Below are 18,945 nucleotides of genomic sequence, written 5' to 3' on the forward strand. Positions count from 1 at the left end.
TGAAAAACTTATTAAATTCCTTGTAATCCATTTCCATCACTCCATGGCTCGATCAAATTCCTTAAATGTATGTTGGTATAGCTTGTTCATTTCTTTCGAATATTACTTTCTAACATTTCCTTAAGTCTATTTGCATCTTTTGAAGAGTGAACTGTATCTTTAAGACACATGACTTGAACTACATGACAATAACTGCTCAATTGTTCCAATAACTCATTGTGTCTCTCCGTGAGCTCTTCATTATCATTTTCCTGCTTCATGGCTATGGTCATGTCCATCAGACAATCCACACTATTCTTCAAATCAGTTGGAAGCAAATATCCAAACACTTCTTCATCCGTTGGATTTCTGTTATATGCCTTTTTTAGCATCCATTTGTTTGAGCTCTTTCCAACGAATAGTTTCAACATTCCTTTGGACACAGATTGGATTATTGAATAATTTAACAAATTTGGTAAAGTTTGGACATAGTACATTCCTGACACGAATACCAGATTAGTAATTTTGAAAAATCGTTCGAATTTTGACGAATCTTTGGAGAGATAATGTAAGGAAAAGCGTGTCCACTCTGGATCCTCCTGGTTGACCAACCAAATCAATTCTGGTGAATAGACACAGCTCATTGAATGAGACATGATAAAGCATGAAATTTCACAATCTTGTTTCGAATAAGTTTCCAACTCCAGTAGTGTCCTTCTCATAACCTGCAAACCCCAAAAAGCTCTATTCCATCTTGTGTGTTTCAATCCAATTTCCCTTGAACTGTATCCAAATCCAGGTAAATCTATGGCCACAACCAAATCAAATTTGGAAATTAATTCCTCCGCATTCATCCTCCAAGAAAAAGTATTCCCGCCAAAACCATGCAGTAAATACAAGACTTTGGCTGTTGAATTATTTGAATTTTTCCACATCCGATAATGAATCACAACTTGTTTGACCTTATCTTCAATAAATTTCGTGGACAAATTCAATTCAGAATCAACGATCATGAAATGACTATTCAGGTAAGGTTTTGGCCATGATTGTGAGTCGAAATTCTCAGAATTTTCTTTGATTAATAATTGTTCTAATAATTTCCAATCCGATGTTGCCATCACCTCCATCGTGTGTCCATTTATCTCATCAGGAAATAAACAAGATGAGTCGTGGGAGCTGTTTTCAACTTGTTGCATTTTTTTTAAAGTTTGTTTTCGCATGAATTGCGGACTTGACGTAAATTTCAATACTTGAAGTTTTTAATAATTAAAATAATTAAAGAACTGCGAATCTTCAATTGGAATATTTCAATCTTTCAAGTTCTTTAATATTTATCAGTTTAAATGTTAAATATTAATATCATTTTTGTAAAATATTGTAATGTATTGTATTTATTGAATTTTGAAATTATTATTGCAATTCATTGGAGATGAAATTGTTAAAATCATCGATTTCTGTTTCCATCAAGCAATGACTTGCATTTTCAAATAATTTGTAAACAAATTTTCCATTTTTAGAACTTTCTTGACTTTCCAAAATTGTCTTGAATTTCAAAGCTTCTTCCATTGAGTGAACATTATCCAATTTTGCAACTATTTGAGTCACTCTACACCATTTAGTCAACTGATTCAAAATTTCCAAATGTTTCTCCATTGAAAATTGTTCATCATCTGCTTTAAATGAAATTAAAATGTCAACAAAACAGTCAATTGAGTTTTGAATGCCAATAGGAATGGTATAGCTCAATAACTCTTCATTTGTTGGATTTCTATTGAAAGAACTCTTTAGAATGAAACTCATGGCTGTTTTTCCCATAATCATTCGAAGTGTCATTCTAGTTATAGATTGGACAACTGAATAGCTCAACATTTCTGACAGATTTGATTGGAAATAAGTTCCTGAAGCCATTATTAGATGGTCAATTTGAAAAAATCGTTTAGAATTAGAATCAGTTAAATAATTTTCAAAGTTTGTCCATTCCTTCTGATTGACCATCCAAATTAGGCATGGACAAAACAAGCAACTCATGGAGTGCGAGAAAATTGTCCACAAAATTTGAGTTTCGGCCACAAGAATTGATTTGGAAATTTGATTCATGAGTTGAATGCACCAAAATGCTCGATTCCATCTAGAATGTGAAAGTCCGATGGTTCTGGAGCTAAAACCAAATCCAGGCAAATCCATGGCCACAACCATTTCGTATTTCTCCAAGAGTGAATCGATGCAATGTCTCCATCCTGCAGTACTTGAGCCAACTCCATGGACAAGCAACACCACACGTGGATTCGTCTCTGTATTTCTATCTGATTTCCATATTCTATAGTGAAGAATAATCTTTTTCAAAGAGGAAGTCGAAACCATTCCATTCACATAATCCAAATCAGAATCGACCCATAAAAACCTGCTGTTACTAAATGGTTTCACATAATTTTCCTCTTCCACCACTTCTGCATTGTACGGAGTGATGAGTTGTTTGTTTAATTGTTGCCATTCGGTTGTGTTTTTGGCTTCCTCTTCATATCCGTGAATAAAGAGCGATTCCATTGTCTTGTTGTTTTTTTCTATTGTGAAAACATGCATTTCTAGTTGACAGATTCGATATTTTCACACACTGGAAAGATCTCGAGAGTTTTATGGTAAGATAAATCATCTATGTCTGCATTAGAATATTTATCACACAATAATTTATTTTGTTTCTGCTCCAGCACGGTAAAAGACGTCCAGTAGACACTTTCATCCTAGTCTACACTTGATTTGTAATTTATCGTTCAGAGTTTTCAAGATAATACTCTATCAATATGAGGAAAATTAAACTCTTGAATATTGAGTATTATTATCCAGTTATTTCAATACCATTGTTGAAGCAGAAAACAAAATGTTCAGAGACAACAGAAACTTTCTGTTGCGATCTGCTTGTTCCAGTCAAGGAATTACTTTTTAACTTTCATTCTTTCCTTGGCCTTCATCTTGGTCAACTTTTTAACCATTTCAAAGTGTCTGGTTCTGGCTTCTCCTTTGATTTCAGAGGATAAGTTTTCAAATCCATCACGCTTAGAAATTTCTTCAAAGTTTTGGCTGATACATTTGATGCAGTTGTTCTTGAGAGCCAAGTCATTGTAAACATCGACCAAGAAGGATAATTCCAAAACATTATCAACAGTAATATGTTGGATGACAATAGTTCTACAATAGTTGGCCAACTCGTTCAATTGGAAGAGAAGTGAACAGATGAATACTTCTACAGCATGTTCAATAGAAACAATAATCTCATTAGTGTACAAATATTTGAGGACACTCAAGAGACCATTAAGACTGATTTCATCAAACTTGATAACACCTGTGGTTGTTTCTTCCATTCCAGAGCTGAAAACTGTTGAGATGTAATTGGATCTACAGATGAATAATTTGTGAGCTCTCAATTCATTAAGCAACTCTCCAGTATGTGGATCTAATAATTGAATGGTAACATCTGCATAATTATTCTCAGCACATGGCTCTCTGATAAAATTGTCCATAGTATCTTCAATATTTTGATACAATGCAGAGCAATCGTGCTTGAGTTGGTTCAAAACAGCAGTAGAGCTATCCAAGTAGAGTCTCTTTTGGTCGCAAACGGAGAGAATAATTCCATAACGATCAATATCCAACTTGGAAATGTTCAATAATTCTTGCAAACATTCAGTATTGACAGTATCAGGAATAATAATATCACCAGTATACAAGAATCTAATGAAAATATTCATGGTATCCAAGTGATAGTCATTGAGTTCAAAGATAGACTTTCCATCAACCATATCTACATCATTGAGACCGACCAACAAGTCCTTGAAATAGGTAGATCTGGATGAAACCAAACACTTGTGGACATAGATGTATTCAGTTTCACCACTGGTTCTTTCAGCAACTTTCAAAATAAGGTCATATCCACTGAGATCACCATTAGCTTGTTTTTCAAATTCATTCTTAAGATAAATGTAAGAACTATTTTCCACACCAATATCAGAACATTCCTTGAGGACAACAACTTCTTTGCAATAACTTCTCTTGGCATAATCTGTCATACCTCCAATCATGTACAATTGACCTTGATCGTAGAGTGTAGTATGATCAGCTCTTGGTAATTGCAAGTCTCTTGGAGTAGTAATTCCATTTCCGTACAAGACATACTCTGATGGACCTCCTGGATTGATGACTGCAAATTCATTATTCTTTACATCAAATCTGTAAATGACATCACTGATAGTATTGCCACGCAAAATACCACCAGTAAGGTAAATGTATTGGTCAATGCAATTACAAAGGGAGTGATTTCTCATTGGTGGTGGAATAAAGGTCAAGTCAATTTCATTCCATTTCTTACTGACAATGTCATATCTGTGAAGATCATTCAACAAGTTGTCCTTTTGGGTATAATTACCACCAAAGATGAAAATAGAATTACCAACAGTACACTGAGCATGATTTTCTCTTGGTAAAGGGATGGCCTTTGGATTGGCAATATTTGCCAAATCTCTAGTCATGCTGAATTCAATAACTCCATTTTGAACTTTACTCCAGAAGGTTCTTCTCACCATATTATATTCAACAAATTGATTTGTTAAAACTCCATTAACATCACGGCCACCAAAAGACCAGAACTTAGGTTCATTATTGGATTTCGAAAGAGAATGACCTGTTGTTTCTCTAACTGCCTTGGTTATTGTTTCAACTGAGACATTCATCCAAACAGGAATTGGTGGATTACTCTTATCAATCTTATTGGCAGGTGTTGGTTTAATCAATTCCAAGTAATTCTTCAAAGCCATACAAGTATGCTTGAAATCATACCAAATCAAATATTCTCCCAAAATAAGGATGATGTGGCCTTCTATTGCAGGAGGGAATAACATATCGGTAAGGTTTTGTTTTCTATAATAATTAAACATATTTTCCTTCATGTCAACCCACTTTTTCTCCTTCACTTCATAACAAACTAATTGTGAATAAATTCTTCCTGATTTACCACCTCCTGATAAAAAGACAAGACTGCCATGAGCAGATCCAGCCATCTTACCAAGGGAAAGATCAACACTTTGTTTGATAACTTTTTGTTCAAATACTTTGAATTTTCTTCGTTGTTGAGCATCTTCATCGTCGGAATTGTCTACTGCAACACTATTAGTCACTTCAAAACGAGAGGTATCAACTTTATCGTAGTGCAATTTGTGGCTTTCAATATCCTTCATAGTAAACTTCATCTGATTCAATTTTCTATTCTCCAATTTACTATAAACAGAGTCCCAATTCACGTTTTCCTTGCTCTTCTTTTCTTCAACTTGTACAATGATAATTCTATTGGCATCATCTTGTTCCTTCTTCTTCTTATTCTTTGGAACAATTCTCTTCTGTTCACCAGTAGAAACCATCGAGTGTGATTTAAAGTGATCAACCAAATCATCCACTCCGTCCACTTCATCTTCTTCTTCATCAGACTCTTCTCTGCCATATAATTTTAAACGTTGTTCCTCGATGGACCATTCATTCTCTTCTTCATTATACTCGTCATCATCATCCGAACAATAATCAAGTTCTGCCAAGTATCTGCTCATTTTGATGATGAACTTTTTTTTTAATTCTAAAAATACAATTTGTGATTATGAAAATAAGAGAAGAACATTTGGCAAAGGTGTGAAAATGAAGTTTTGAAATTGAAGTCTCTTGAAGAACATTGTAAATCAATGTTTACAAAGAGAACTATTTAGAACTCTGCGTGTGAAATGTTATTAAGGTTGTTGGGATGGAAAGTGGAATGCAATATCATGGAAATGAGAGTCGAATAATCTTGAATGAAGAAATGTGTAGCAAGTTGAATAATACTTGTCATTTGTGATATCTGTCACAATTCCATATCCAATGACTCGATTTAGGAAGAGGGTAATTCTACTCATTTCTGGAACATCATCAAACTTTTCTAAGGTAAATGCTGGTTCGTTATCTTTGAACTTAAATGTTGCATAGATATATTGTTGATTGTGTAATGGTTTGGATTTTGAAATTAACTCAACATGTGCCTTAAATCCAAAAAAGAAAACCATTAGTTCCTTGATAAAATGATTAAACTTCATGTTACAAACTGGTCCACTTAATTTTACAGTAAAGTAGGATGTGCATGGTTTGCAGATTGTTTCTGAACGATTGAAAAAGGTCATTGGACCATAGTAGTCGTCATAATTTATCAGTGCCCAACCTCTGAATAAATTACAGGCCAATAACTCACCAGCGACTGATACTGTGAGACTGTCATAGAAAGACATTAGAGATTGCCCTTGAGATGTACATTGAAATGTTTTTCGAAGCGTAGATTGACAAATCTCAAACTCTTCGGTATTCCTAACCATTCCAGAAATTACCTTTCCAGCACAAATTCTTCCTAGACCATACATACTATAAGTATCAAAATGTATCATTCGAAAAGGAGCAGTATGGTCATATGGATATGGTTTCAATTCTCTTAAACACGAAAGAAAGGTATCATACTGTTCAAATGGACTTCCGAAAGGACGAACAATGTTTTTTTCATTCATTAAAGACATTGGAATAATTTTCAATGTTGTCTTTCTGAAAGTTTGCATTTGTTTGAATGATTTTTCAATATAAATTCGCACAAAATCAAATAATTCCAAAGAGTTATCAACAAGGTCCATCTTGTTAATGACAATAATTAAATCTTTCACAACTGAAGAAGTGGAAAATATTCCCAATAACATTTTTCCAATAATTTCATCTGCCACTTGTTGCCTATTAGATACCATAAATTTTGAAATGTCTATCATGAATACAACTCCATCACAAAAGGATACACCTTTTATCCAACCTCTGCATACTGCTCCTCTTGTTGGTATCATATCAAATAAATTAAATATTAGATTTTCATTCCAATAAACATGTACTGTTGGTGATAATCTGTAAAAAGGATCATAATTATGAGTAGTGGAAGAAGTTATTTCTGTTATAGCCTTTGCAGAAAGATGACTCAGACTGATATCATTGATAGTGATAGATTTGGGATCGGAAATATATTTTCCGAACAACATTCTCCTAACTAGTGACGTTTTACCACTTGCGTGATCACCAACAAATCCGAGAGTGTACTGTGGTTTTCGTCCATCCATTTTTTTATCTTCTAAAATACAGGTAATGAACTTTGTGGTTTAAAAATTGTTCCTCATTGAAATATTCAATAAATTATTGGCTACGTGATTGGCAATTGCTAGAGATGATGTCAAGCCAGGAGATTCTATTCCAATAAGGTTGATGAACTGCTTGGAGAGTGTTGGTGTTTTAGAGTTATTTGGCAGAGCATCAGAAAGAGTTTCAATAATGAAATCTCTGAATTTGTCTCCAGGTTTTTGTAATTTTGGTCGAATGCCAACATAATCGGCATGTAAATTCTCTAGGGATAAACCTGTCATGTAGTTTGAGATGGATTGGAAGAAAGCTTGTCCTCTCACATTGTTCACATTATCAATCTTATAATGAGGATATAATCGATAGGACAGTGTATCCATATTTGCATCTCCAACCATTTGTTTGGAATATTGCTCTGGGAATAAATCCCTAGCTTTACCAATGTAATTACTGTCAGGTCCAAACTTTAAATTTCCATTCAAATCAAGAGTTGAATGAGTTCCAAGACCATGAACAAGTCCCTTACTATCTGGGGGAACTGGATAGATTAAATGTTTAATCTGATGAGAAGCTCTATATTTGAAGTAGTGTCCCTTGAAATAATGTAAATGATATTGCTCTGGAAGATTCATACCATTTGTAAAATCTGAATAGGCCAATTCTGCAATTCTTTCAGAATCTAATCCAGCACTATTTACAATATTATCAGCAATAACATTCACTCTATCAATTTGACCATGTTGTCCAATACAGCACAATTCCACAAGGAAATTATTATTGTATTGATAAATGTTGTGAACTTTGGTATTGTTAATAAATGTTGAATTTTCACTTGATTGAATCATTTCCAACAATCTGGACATTAGAGTGGCCGAGCAAACAATACCAGTGCTCTGAGAATAGAGAGCCACATCACTTTTAACATTAGGTTCCTTCTCATTCAATTCTTCCTTTGAAATGAATACTAATTTCTTCATTCTTCCTCTCTCATCATACTTTTCAAAATTTTCATTACTTTTCCTCTTCATACTATTCAAATATTCAACATCGTGATCATTACTCGAATTGGCAACAATAAACTTGCCAATATTTCTATAGGGAATATTAAATTCTTCACAAAAATCATATAATAATGAATTTCCCCTGATGCATAATTTAGTTTTCAAACTCTCTGGTTCATAGTACAATCCTGCATGAATAACTTCACTATTCCGAGCACTTGTTTCCATGCCAATGAATGAATTTCTCTCCACAACAAGAGTTTGATAATCCGACTTGGAAACACTTGATGATTTGCTGTTGTTGGCTTCTCTAGATAATCTGGCAGCAATAGCCAATCCAACAACTCCACTTCCAATCACTAGATTTTCAACTCTTATTGTTTCAATGCTATTTGATGGAGAAGAAGAGAAAGTTGATGATGAAAATGAAAAATTGAATTCTTGTTGATGTTTAAAAGGGAACCGTGAAGACATTCTCTTCACAGACAAAGCACTTCCCAATCTTTTCATTTTTTACTTTCAATTTATGAAATAATAATAATAATTTAATTACTAATATTTGTAATAGAGTTCAATTAATAGAATGCAAAAGTACTGAACTACTATGCATCGTTTTAATTACAAAAAAAATAGAAACCACCCATGTTCTCCAAAGAACGTATTCAAAAGGAAAAGGAACAAAAGAAATCGTGTCCAAAGGAAGTTACTGCTCGAGTGCCTGGATATCAACTTCGTATTCAGCAAGAGCTAGAAAATCTGGACAAGGAATGGCTCGATCACTTGGTCATTGCAGATACTAATAAATTGGATAAGATGACTATTACCATTGTTCCAAGTGAAGGAATATGGAAGAATCATCCACATGAATTTGAATTGATCATTCCTCATGAATATCCTCATAAAGCACCTAATATTATTTGTAAAACTAGAATTTGGCATCCGAATATTGATGAAAATGGTTTGGTGGATTTGAACTTGAGGTATTTATTCAAACCAACGATGGGATTGAAGGATTTCTTTGTTGGTGTTCTATTCCTTATGCTTGAGCCCAATCCACTCGATCCACAAAATTATAAGGCTGGAAGGCAGTTTTTAGATGAACCGGAAGGATTCAAACAAAAGGCAAATAATTACATGAAGGGTATCTACCAGTAGTAAAAGAAGATTTCAATTCATTCGAAGAAGAAAATTATAAGCTTGAGTTCATGGCAAGAATATTGTTATTTTTAAAATATTACAAAATTTTAAAAAGACACAAAAATGATTTCCAGAACAAGCTAGATTGGTATGATAAAAAAAACATTCACATATTTAATATTCTGTCGTTTAAAAGAAAAAGAAATGATTACAAGAAAGCGTGCCAAAGAAAACGCTGATGATCATCTTATTGTTGATTCATCAACAGATGATGATGAGACTGTAAAGAAGAGCACTCGTATTCCGAAAAAGAAGGTAAAAAAGACAACAGAAGAACGAATCAAAGAAGTTGCAGGAGATTCACAAGATAACGATGATGAAATGGTGGACGATGAAGTTGGTGAATCTGGTAAAATCAATACGAAACGTTTATTGGATGTCAGAAGTAAAAGGGCAAAGAGATTGGATTTTGTAAGTTTTATTCTTGTATAATCATATCATCTGAATTACAAATCAATAATTTAGGAACAAGGGTTTTTCTATTTACCAAAATTTGATTGTTACTTACCTAGACCTGTTCTTCATATGATTATGGGATATATTCCTCCATTTCCATACTTTTTGAATATTAGAAGTATTTCACAACAATGGTTAGATGAATTTGACACTGAACTTTGTCAAAAAGTAAAGGAGCTAGATTTGATTCAAAGATACGATATTAATGATGAAAAAATCAAATACAAATATCCGTGGTATGATGAGAATACTACCACTATTAGAAACAATGACAGTATAAGATTCTTGGCTTTATTATTCCCAAATGTTGAAAAATTAATGGTGCCAGCTATTGGATATTCCAATGTTAGACTTCCACCCAATGTTTTGAGACTTTTCTCCAAATTACAAACTATGGAGATATTTTACCTTTTACCAATTGCACTTGATCCCACCAAGAATATTGAAAGAAGAGCTGCTATTACTTACAAACAAGAAATTACAGATATTCAATCAATTACCAATAATAGATACTTAACGCAATTCAGTTCTATCATTAGAGAGAATGATGATAACTCCAACCTAGTAGCAACAAATGTACTTGTTCCAGAAAATGTTGTTTCTTTATTCACCTATCTTGTTGAGAATGAACACTTTTCTCTAAGGAGATTGGATATTCTCTCACTACCAAAAATTCTCTACAGCAAAGAATTAATTACTTTCATTTTACAACATACTGAAAAACAAGTCAACCAAGGTTATGGCTATCCAGAATTTTATTCAGACTCAAATATCATTCACATTACCAATGATGAAGTTCTTGATCATATGGCAGAGAACCAATTTTTCAAAAATGTTCTCTCTCCAAAATTAATCTACCATTGGAAATTTATTTCTCATTTATTATCAGAATTATCAAAGGTAAAAACATGTAAAATTCTATTTGAACAGTCAGAGTTACCACTTGTATTTGATGGTGAAATTAATCCACTACTATGGATTATTAAGAATAATAACTCATCCCAACTGCCAGATATCATTGAATTCTTATTTACTTTGAATCCATCTCTTGTTACATTAGGTGATGCGAATGGTGTTGTGAATGGGGATGAAAAGAATATGAATATTCTGCACTTGTATATTACAACTTGTAAAACTATTGAGGAGAGAGTTGTTTCTTCACTGATCAATATTGGTTGTAATATCAAGTATGTTTGTCCAACAACAGGAAATAACTTGATTCATATTCATCCATGCTCTCCATGTATGTTTCTTTACTTATTTTTAATAACCATTCCAACTCTTAATAGCTCTTATTAATGCATTACCTGTAGAATTTATTCAAATGAAAAACAACAAGTGCTATGATCCTCTTGCTCGTTTTGTCAAACGAATCGAAATACAGCATAATGTCAATAATACTGATCTACTAATCACACTATAGATGCCTTTGCAAAAGCCTACCAAAAATTTGGTTTATCCATTAATGATGTAAAATTTGAAAAAAATTGGAACTTATTGCACAAGTTAATCAATTTAACCAAAGCTAGTGGCATTGCTTGCCTGTTAATTACACACGGAGTGGATGCCAATTTAGTTGATGAAGATGGTAATCTTCCCCTTATTTATTTTTTAAAAGAAAAAATTCATTCTGATGAAGATTTCATAGCCTTAATGAATTCAATTTCAGAAGAAACGTTGACAAAGCGTTACAATTCCAAATCATTACTTGCTATTGTTATTGAAATGTTTGATCCAACAAGTTTGACTGCATTTTTTAGGGATGAACTTGATTCATCATATGCAATTCTACAACTTATTGCAAATCTTCTTTCAAGAGGATGTAAATTGAATGAAGCGCTCTCAGAGCTATCAACAACACTTTATGAAAAAGATAATCTCGATTTCAACAAGTCAATTTTCTTGATGAAATTGATTTTTTCCATGACAAATCAAACAGAAGTTGTGGAAAAGATCTTAAAGTATTTGGAAAATCTTGAGGAGGCTCTCATCAAACCACAAACCTTTTCAAATTGCAAAATTTCACCTCTAATGTTTTTGCTTTTTTTATGGGGAGATAGCTATAAAAAAGCTGAATTTTACAGAGCCTTCTACTCTGATAAGCCACTGTTCTCTCCAAAGTTACTGGAGAATATTATTGACATACCTAATAAGAAAATTGATTCATTATTTTTTGCAATCGCCACATCTGGCGCTAGACAAATAAGTTGGGAATATTTGGAAGGAATTTTAGGGTTTGAACATGAAAAAAGTGGATGGAGCAATACAACAAGCAAGCATTCCGATTTCTTAAGATATTTTGAAAAGTACAGATATCATGATGAAGCATTTGGACCTATCAATATAATTCAAATTGCAAAATTAATGGCATCAGATGCAGTACTAGGTCAAATACTTTACCTCGACAACTCTAATCAAGTATTAAATGCGCTTGGAAATGAGACTTTCCAAAATAGTGAATCAATTTTAGAACAAATTGCAAAGAGTAGATCATTGAATATTGGAAACTTGTTTATTGACCGTTTTAATAATCCAAATACGGTAGAATGGACACCCAAACACTTCAGAGCAGCATTTGAACATGACAATTTTCATACTTGTTATGAAATCATCAGTTGTGATAAGTACAAACATGATTTCACAAATGAAGAGATAGTACAAATATTGATTGGATCGAAATGTAGTGATCAAGTAGGGTTGTTACAAACCAAAATTAACGGATTGACTTTTAAGGAAAAGTTCAAGCTTTTTAGTACACGTTTCAATATCATTTTTACAAAAAATCACAACATTCACAATGTTCCTTGGAAAAAAACACAATCATGGGGATATTATTTAAATCAATTAATAGAAAGGGCAAATAATTTACCTTTAATAGATCGAGACACAGAAGAACTAAATCTAAGTTTATTGGATGTTTGTTTAATTGATGGTTTAATGTTCCCATATCTTTATGCTATCCTTGATAGTGCAGCAGGAAGAAAGAGGAAGAAAATTACAATAGATTCAAAATTAAGCCAAGACCTATTAATCAATTGGTTGACTTCCAAAAACACAGAAGGAAGAACTGTTCTTCATATGATATGCCAAAATTGTAATTCTGAAAATTATGATACCAAATCTGATATGCTCAACGATTTAATCAAGTACATTTCCTCTCACAACAGAAACGATATTTTCAACTTGCAAGACAATGAAGGCAAAACTCCACTCTTTCATGCTGTAGAATCTGGCAATTTTATTGAAACATTTTTGACAGTTTCTGATATTTCCATACAGAATAATAAGGGAGAGAAGATTCAAGATATCCTAAATGAAGAACAGAAGGTATTATTTGCTCCTTATTTGCAAGTTAAAAAACCAACCACAACCTCAAAATCTTCCAATAGAAGAAAGAAAAACCAAAGTGAGGATGAAAACAGAGCAAGTAGTAGTGAGGATGAAGGTAAATCCAAGAAGAAAACCGCAACCAGAACAGCAAGAAGGAAGAGAAAATAATCAAAATCTGTTAGTTTCTGTAAATTAACAATTAAATATTTAATTTCAATAATTTATTAAATAAAAATGTCCGAGTCCTTCTTCTTGATTCAATGCTGAATAATAATGTTCATATCGCACTCAATGGTGTTTTGCTTTCATCTCTTTGGCATATAATAATTGAATGATGGATGTTGAGAGTTTGCATCTCTTATCGCATTCGGCTGACCATATTAATTTAATAATCAATCCGTCATCACTAATTGGCATACATAAAACTTGCAATGTGTCATGTTGTAGCAACAGTTGTAGCTATTATCATTGGTTTATTACATCAACTAGTGTTACAATCAAAGGAAAAAACATCATCATCAATACATCTTGAATTTTAATAAGCAATTTAATAAGCAAGAGAAGAAGAAGATGAATCCTAACAAGCCTAAACCTCCTCCACTCACCATCATTACTAAAAATCATCAGACGAACAATTGTACCTCCACAACAACAACAATATCCTTCTCTTCCACCACTAATGGAGCAGCAAGAATTGGTATGAGTAATGATAGTGGAAGTCCTCTACAAAGAGTGACAGCAAGTTCGGGAGAATATCAACGTTCGGGAAGTACAACTGAGAGACCATTATTTGTGAGGAATAATTCATCCCCTCAAGTTGTTACATCATTTGGTTTTGGTAGTCCACCAGGAAGTCCATCATCAACCTCAAATTCCAGTAGAAAGAACAGTCATACAGCCATTCATCCATTTCAGCACCAGAATAGTGATAATAGAACTAGTATTAATAGAGATTTAATGTTACCTTTTGATTTTTGTAAGAAGGAAGATGAAACATCGAAATGGATGAAGTTTTACTTGTGTTGTTTGAGTTTGAGAGTGAAAACCATGTCTGTACTAATGTTGACATTTCTAATGATTATGGCCATGTGTTTGATTGGATTAGTCATTTCCTTTGATGTTTCATTTGATAGTGTTGAAAAGAAAGAAGCATTAGATTCATCTAGAAAGACTGCCAAAGCTCTCTTTGATGATTTTAAATTCATTTCAGAGAAGGTCTATGATTTTGCCTCTTGGGATGATTCGTATTCTATTATGAAGACTGAAAATACGACAATTGCCGACAAGATGTTGGATCTCTATTTTTCTTGTGCCTATATGAAAAGAGCTGGTATTAATTTTTCAATCATGTACTATCCAAATGGTACCTTTTTTAATGGAAGAGCTTGTTTCGACATGTGGAAAATACCTGAATTTCCAGATGAATTGAAAGCTTTAAGTACAAGCTTTTTTCAAACAGACGACAATTACAATGGTAAGATTGTCACTTCTTCTGCCTTCCAAGCAGTATTTACTCCAAGAAGGAATTTGGCTCAATTATTTAGTTCTAATTCTCAAGTACCTGCTAATAGTTTTGTAAATGCAACAAATATCATCTTGGCAGTTGCCCTACCAATACAACCAAACAATAATTCTGATCAGAATGGTGTATTTCTCTACGGAAGATACATGACACAGTCACTCAGTGATGATATCTCTGTCAGAACTCAATACTGTACCACTTTTTTTGATCTCACCAATAATGAGGATTTAAATCTACTAGAAGATGACTTTAAAAATTTTCAAGGTCAACTCAATAACAAGTCAGCAACCAAAGTGAGTATCAAGTATCAGAGTTGGGCTGACGACGAGCCATTCTATTACTCGTACAATATGAAATACTCTTCCAGCAAGAGGAGAAGTTGTGCTGAAACCTACACTAAAGAATATTACACTTCAAGAATGGCAACTTATCAATTATATTCTGATTACAATAATTCAAATAGTATTGTCATTAGAACTGATTTTAATAGAGAGATTTATCAAGTTGGTTGGACATCATTTATGTATACTTGTTTTGTTTTGATAGCTATTGTTTTTACACTCCTTATTGCAGTCATGATCTTTGTAGAATGTGTTGTTTTGAGAAGAATTTTGAAAATTGGATCTACCGTAAAAAGCATTACCAAAACTAATGATATTTCCAAGAGAGTTCCCAATTCAGGATTTGATGAATTGGGACGTTTATGTAAGGATATTAACCACATGTTGATGGCATTGGAAGAGTCACAAATTAAACTTGCTAAAGACAACCAAATAATGCAACAATTGCTGGAAAAAACAGCCCTCGAAGAACAAAAATCCAGATGTGTTATGAATAGTATCTCAGACTTTATTGTCACTGTAGAGTGTGATACTGGGCTTTTAGTCAACATCAATACAGCATTTGAAAACAAGCTTTTAAAAAAGAATTCCTTTGCTAGATCCAACTCGGCGAGCCACTTAACTTATGCACCTACTCAATCCTCCTCTCCTAATTCTCCAAATTCACCAAATTCACCAGGAGATCCTCCTCTAATAAGAAGATCAACAGTTTCACCACCAACACCAAACTCTAAGAATATTTTTGAAACTCACAATATTATGGAGTATATTAAGGATTTTGAATCATATGACGAGTTGAAAGAATTGTTAGAATCACTCTCTAAAAATAACAATGGTTCCTTGCATCATGAAACATACATTCAGAATGATTTCTCTATCAAATATCATGTGAGCGTTAGTGTCACCAAAGTGAAAATGACCATCAGAGAAGGTTTAATTGGAGATGCCTACATTGTTCTTTTGAGAAATATGGTTGAGCAAAAGGAATTGAAGAATATTCTTACAAAACAACAAGAAAAACTCGAAGAAATGAAGAAAATTTCAGAATTTAACAGAATTTTCAAAGATCCTCATTGGAGAGAATTGTTCAAAGTATTTGCAGCTAGTGAACTTTCAGCTGAGAATGTTCACTTTTTGGAAGATATTGAAACTTACAAGTCGCTCTCAAAAACAAGAGACAGAGCAGCACTCTTGGAAGAAATGGTCAACAAGTATTTACTACCTGAATCACCTTATCCTTTAAATGTTTCCAAAAAGACAGTTGAGACTGAAATTAAAAAGATCACCTCGGGTTACGGACAGCTAGACTTATTTGATAAGATTGAATCAATTATTAAGCTAATGGTTGTGAATGACACATTCTCCAGATTTCTTTCCAGTAAGATCTTTAGAGATTCTTCTGCCAATGATCTTTCAAGAACTTCCTCTTCTCTTACTAATGGCCAAATAGATGCAATTTCAGAAACCCAAGTCAGTTTGGATGTGTAAATCTCTAAAATGCACTTTTGAATTTAACTAACAAGCAATGATAATAATCTTCAATGACGGTGTAGCTCAGTGGTAGAGCAATGATTCAAAAATGATTTCTGTTCAGAGATCTAACTGCAACCAACCAAACTTCGTTGGTCGAGGGTTCGACCCCCTCCATCGTCAGACACCTTTTTTTCGTATTGGCGAGCTAATAAAAACGAAAATTACAGGAAAACACCAAGATTAAATAGGAATGTCAAACATCTTTTAAGTTACAATTTTGAATCAATTTGGAATGTTACTTTAATCTTTTCCTAAAATCCTCCTTTGATATCCTTTCCTGTTGTGTGTTGATACATTTATGAACCCATTTGAGATATTTGTTTGTCGTGTCCTGCCGAGAATCTTTACACCAACACAGTTTACCAATCAATTTAACACTCATTCCAAAATGGAAGCTTGCAAATAATTATTAGTAAAAAAAAATGATAGCAAAATCCATTTTACAAACACTCACACGATTGCATTCTCTCTCCACTGTCGAGAATTTACTTTACATTCTCAACATTTCATTCCTTGCAACTCATGAACTGGATGCAGTTGACAAGAAAGAATGGAGATTACTATTTCTATTGAAAGATATGCAAGAAAATGATGCCAAAAACTGGTTTATTGGACTACACCTTCCATTGATGGGATTATTATTACTCCTAACCAATCGTTTCACTGACAAGAGCCTCCTCACTTCCAATTTTAATCAATTACCAAGAATGAACTCAACTCAAATCCTCAATAATTCTCAACAATTCCAAAGATCATTCAAAATGTACAGACCACTCATTGGACGTTCCTTATTATCCACATTCTTAATTGGCCATTCCTTCGTTCACTACACCTTCACAAACGATCCAAAGAATGAATTTCACTCCACTCTCTCAAAAAGTTATATTTATGGTGGAGGTGTTTGTGGAGTTTTGCATTTGGTGAGTGTTGGAGCTTTGTTGGTGAGAAAGAGATGGCATGTTTGATTCATCAATATTGATGTGGGAATTGTTTAAATAGTTAATTAGTTATGATAATAAAGAACATTTGGTGAATGGAATGTGGACGAATTCGTATTATCATATGATTAAGGTTTAAATGTAATTGAAGCTATGTGCTGTTGGTGTTCAATTTTCAAAGCCATTGAAAGCTGAGAATGGTATCTGTATCTTGTGTTATCTAGATGATGATCTTCTCTTTAGAATTGTTTAATCTTGCCTTTCTAATAGTATCGAAAGTTATCTTCACAACAGCTACTATTATCCACACTCTTTAGCCATCATCACTGTCTCTTGTACGAGGAGTTTACGGATTTTTTTTATTGTAAAGATTCTCAAAGGATCCTCAAACATATTTTTTGCATCCATCAAAAAGAATCTAAACACTACTACTGCAAGCGACCCACATCACAACTTTCACACTTACAAAAAAAAACAACAACAGAAAGAAAACACAATGAACAGATCCCTCGCCCTCGTTGCCAAGAAGCCAGTTGCTGCTTTGAATGTTGCTGTCCAAAAGAATGGTATGGCTCTCATGACCATGAAGTTCTCTTCACCACAACAACAAACTAGATTTATTCAAACTTTGAGAAAGAGAAATAATCCAGGTTTCTTGGATACCGTTTCTGGAATGGTAGGTTTTGTGCTTGTTGAAGGGTTTCTAATAGTTTTATGATGTTTCTAATAATTTTAATGTTTATTTCGAAATGATGGTGTTCACGAATTAATTTGATGATGGATGGAAATATTTGGATGATTCTCACCTGCCAAAAAATATTTTTTCCAATATCATTATCCATTTATCCTTTTCTAACAACCTTTCGAATATGTTCAAACTACACAATTTTTCACTAACACAAATAGTACGAAAGTGCTGAATACAAACTCGATTGTAAACCTTTCGAATTCAGAGAAGGTGAACCATTCTTCCTCTTCAACTACTTGGGTGTTGTCATTGTCGCCTGCACCATTGCTTTCGCCTTCTTTATGTGTTTCTCCTCATTGGCTCGTTATACTTTAATCGATACTCAAGTCACTTTATCTAGAAGAAACCCACATCCATTCTTGAATATCAAGACTGGTACTGATATGATGGCTACTATTAATCCAATTTATAGATTCTGTCAACCATTTTCACATACTATTGATTTGAAGCAAATGTTTTATAATGAATTGAACAGAGCTAGAAATCATAGTTTGTAAATTTTTGTATACATATTGGATTCTATATTGAATATTCAAAAGTAGTATTGTTTTTTTGGAAAGAGGAGAAACGATATTTGCTTGTTGAATGTAACGAGATGATATTTACGTACAATTATAATCACTTCTAAAGAAATAAAAAGTAAAAAAGCCTTTAATAATAAATAGGGTAATATTTAGGTAAACAAAATAATTAGAAACTCTTCTTTCTCCAACAATAAACTTTATCGTTCTTC

At 33.2% G+C, this 18,945-nt stretch overlaps 9 protein-coding genes and 1 non-coding gene across 10 annotated transcripts; 6 read left to right on the plus strand and 4 right to left on the minus strand.

The window, feature by feature from the left end:
* Positions 1 to 86: 86 nt before the first annotated feature.
* Positions 87 to 1,175, minus strand: NAEGRDRAFT_76081 (uncharacterized protein; the record flags this gene model as incomplete). Its single annotated transcript, XM_002668960.1, has 1 exon — positions 87 to 1,175. The coding sequence occupies one exon, from the start codon at positions 1,173 to 1,175 to the stop codon at positions 87 to 89; it is 1,089 nt and encodes a 362-aa protein (XP_002669006.1).
* A 214-nt stretch (positions 1,176 to 1,389) lies between these two features.
* Positions 1,390 to 2,523, minus strand: NAEGRDRAFT_76082 (uncharacterized protein; the record flags this gene model as incomplete). Its single annotated transcript, XM_002668961.1, has 1 exon — positions 1,390 to 2,523. One exon carries the CDS (start codon positions 2,521 to 2,523, stop codon positions 1,390 to 1,392), a length of 1,134 nt encoding a protein of 377 aa, XP_002669007.1.
* A 128-nt stretch (positions 2,524 to 2,651) lies between these two features.
* On the minus strand, positions 2,652 to 6,725 carry NAEGRDRAFT_82271 (uncharacterized protein; the record flags this gene model as incomplete). The annotated part of the gene is made up of 2 exons (XM_002668962.1): positions 2,652 to 5,559; positions 5,836 to 6,725. 2 exons carry the CDS (start codon positions 6,723 to 6,725, stop codon positions 2,910 to 2,912), a joined length of 3,540 nt encoding a protein of 1,179 aa, XP_002669008.1. The 3' UTR covers positions 2,652 to 2,909.
* Positions 6,726 to 7,169: 444 nt separating this feature from the next.
* Positions 7,170 to 8,621, minus strand: NAEGRDRAFT_54499 (uncharacterized protein; the record flags this gene model as incomplete). The annotated part of the gene is made up of 1 exon (XM_002668963.1): positions 7,170 to 8,621. The coding sequence occupies one exon, from the start codon at positions 8,619 to 8,621 to the stop codon at positions 7,170 to 7,172; it is 1,452 nt and encodes a 483-aa protein (XP_002669009.1).
* A 168-nt stretch (positions 8,622 to 8,789) lies between these two features.
* Positions 8,790 to 9,302, plus strand: NAEGRDRAFT_76085 (uncharacterized protein; the record flags this gene model as incomplete). Its single annotated transcript, XM_002668937.1, has 1 exon — positions 8,790 to 9,302. The coding sequence occupies one exon, from the start codon at positions 8,790 to 8,792 to the stop codon at positions 9,300 to 9,302; it is 513 nt and encodes a 170-aa protein (XP_002668983.1).
* A 186-nt stretch (positions 9,303 to 9,488) lies between these two features.
* Positions 9,489 to 13,298, plus strand: NAEGRDRAFT_76086 (uncharacterized protein; the record flags this gene model as incomplete). Its single annotated transcript, XM_002668938.1, has 3 exons — positions 9,489 to 9,755; positions 9,810 to 11,043; positions 11,224 to 13,298. The coding sequence occupies 3 exons, from the start codon at positions 9,489 to 9,491 to the stop codon at positions 13,296 to 13,298; spliced, it is 3,576 nt and encodes a 1,191-aa protein (XP_002668984.1).
* A 402-nt stretch (positions 13,299 to 13,700) lies between these two features.
* Positions 13,701 to 16,698, plus strand: NAEGRDRAFT_60041 (uncharacterized protein; the record flags this gene model as incomplete). Its single annotated transcript, XM_002668939.1, has 1 exon — positions 13,701 to 16,698. The coding sequence occupies one exon, from the start codon at positions 13,701 to 13,703 to the stop codon at positions 16,479 to 16,481; it is 2,781 nt and encodes a 926-aa protein (XP_002668985.1). The 3' UTR covers positions 16,482 to 16,698.
* Positions 16,537 to 16,646, plus strand: NAEGRDRAFT_t836. The gene has a single exon. It is a non-coding gene; the product is annotated as a tRNA-Leu (tRNA).
* Positions 16,699 to 16,948: 250 nt separating the features above from the next.
* NAEGRDRAFT_82273 (uncharacterized protein) lies at positions 16,949 to 17,812 on the plus strand (the record flags this gene model as incomplete). Its single annotated transcript, XM_002668940.1, has 1 exon — positions 16,949 to 17,812. One exon carries the CDS (start codon positions 16,949 to 16,951, stop codon positions 17,489 to 17,491), a length of 543 nt encoding a protein of 180 aa, XP_002668986.1. The 3' UTR covers positions 17,492 to 17,812.
* Positions 17,813 to 17,931: 119 nt separating this feature from the next.
* NAEGRDRAFT_82274 (uncharacterized protein) lies at positions 17,932 to 18,899 on the plus strand. The gene is made up of 2 exons (XM_002668941.1): positions 17,932 to 18,140; positions 18,371 to 18,899. The coding sequence occupies exons 1-2, from the start codon at positions 17,961 to 17,963 to the stop codon at positions 18,707 to 18,709; spliced, it is 519 nt and encodes a 172-aa protein (XP_002668987.1). The 5' UTR covers positions 17,932 to 17,960; the 3' UTR covers positions 18,710 to 18,899.
* Positions 18,900 to 18,945: the final 46 nt, after the last annotated feature.

Source organism: Naegleria gruberi (assembly GCF_000004985.1).
Source record: "Naegleria gruberi genomic scaffold NAEGRscaffold_90, whole genome shotgun sequence".
NCBI lineage: Eukaryota > Heterolobosea > Eutetramitea > Acrasida > Naegleriidae > Naegleria > Naegleria gruberi.

Excerpts from the sequence above, each read along its gene's own strand:
- NAEGRDRAFT_82274 (XM_002668941.1), top strand. The coding sequence starts at position 17,961 with ATGAACAGATCCCTCGCCCTCGTTGCCAAGAAGCCAGTTGCTGCTTTG. Across the intron at positions 18,141-18,370 it reads TGGATACCGTTTCTGGAATG|TACGAAAGTGCTGAATACAA; the intron begins GTAGGTTTTGTG and ends TAACACAAATAG.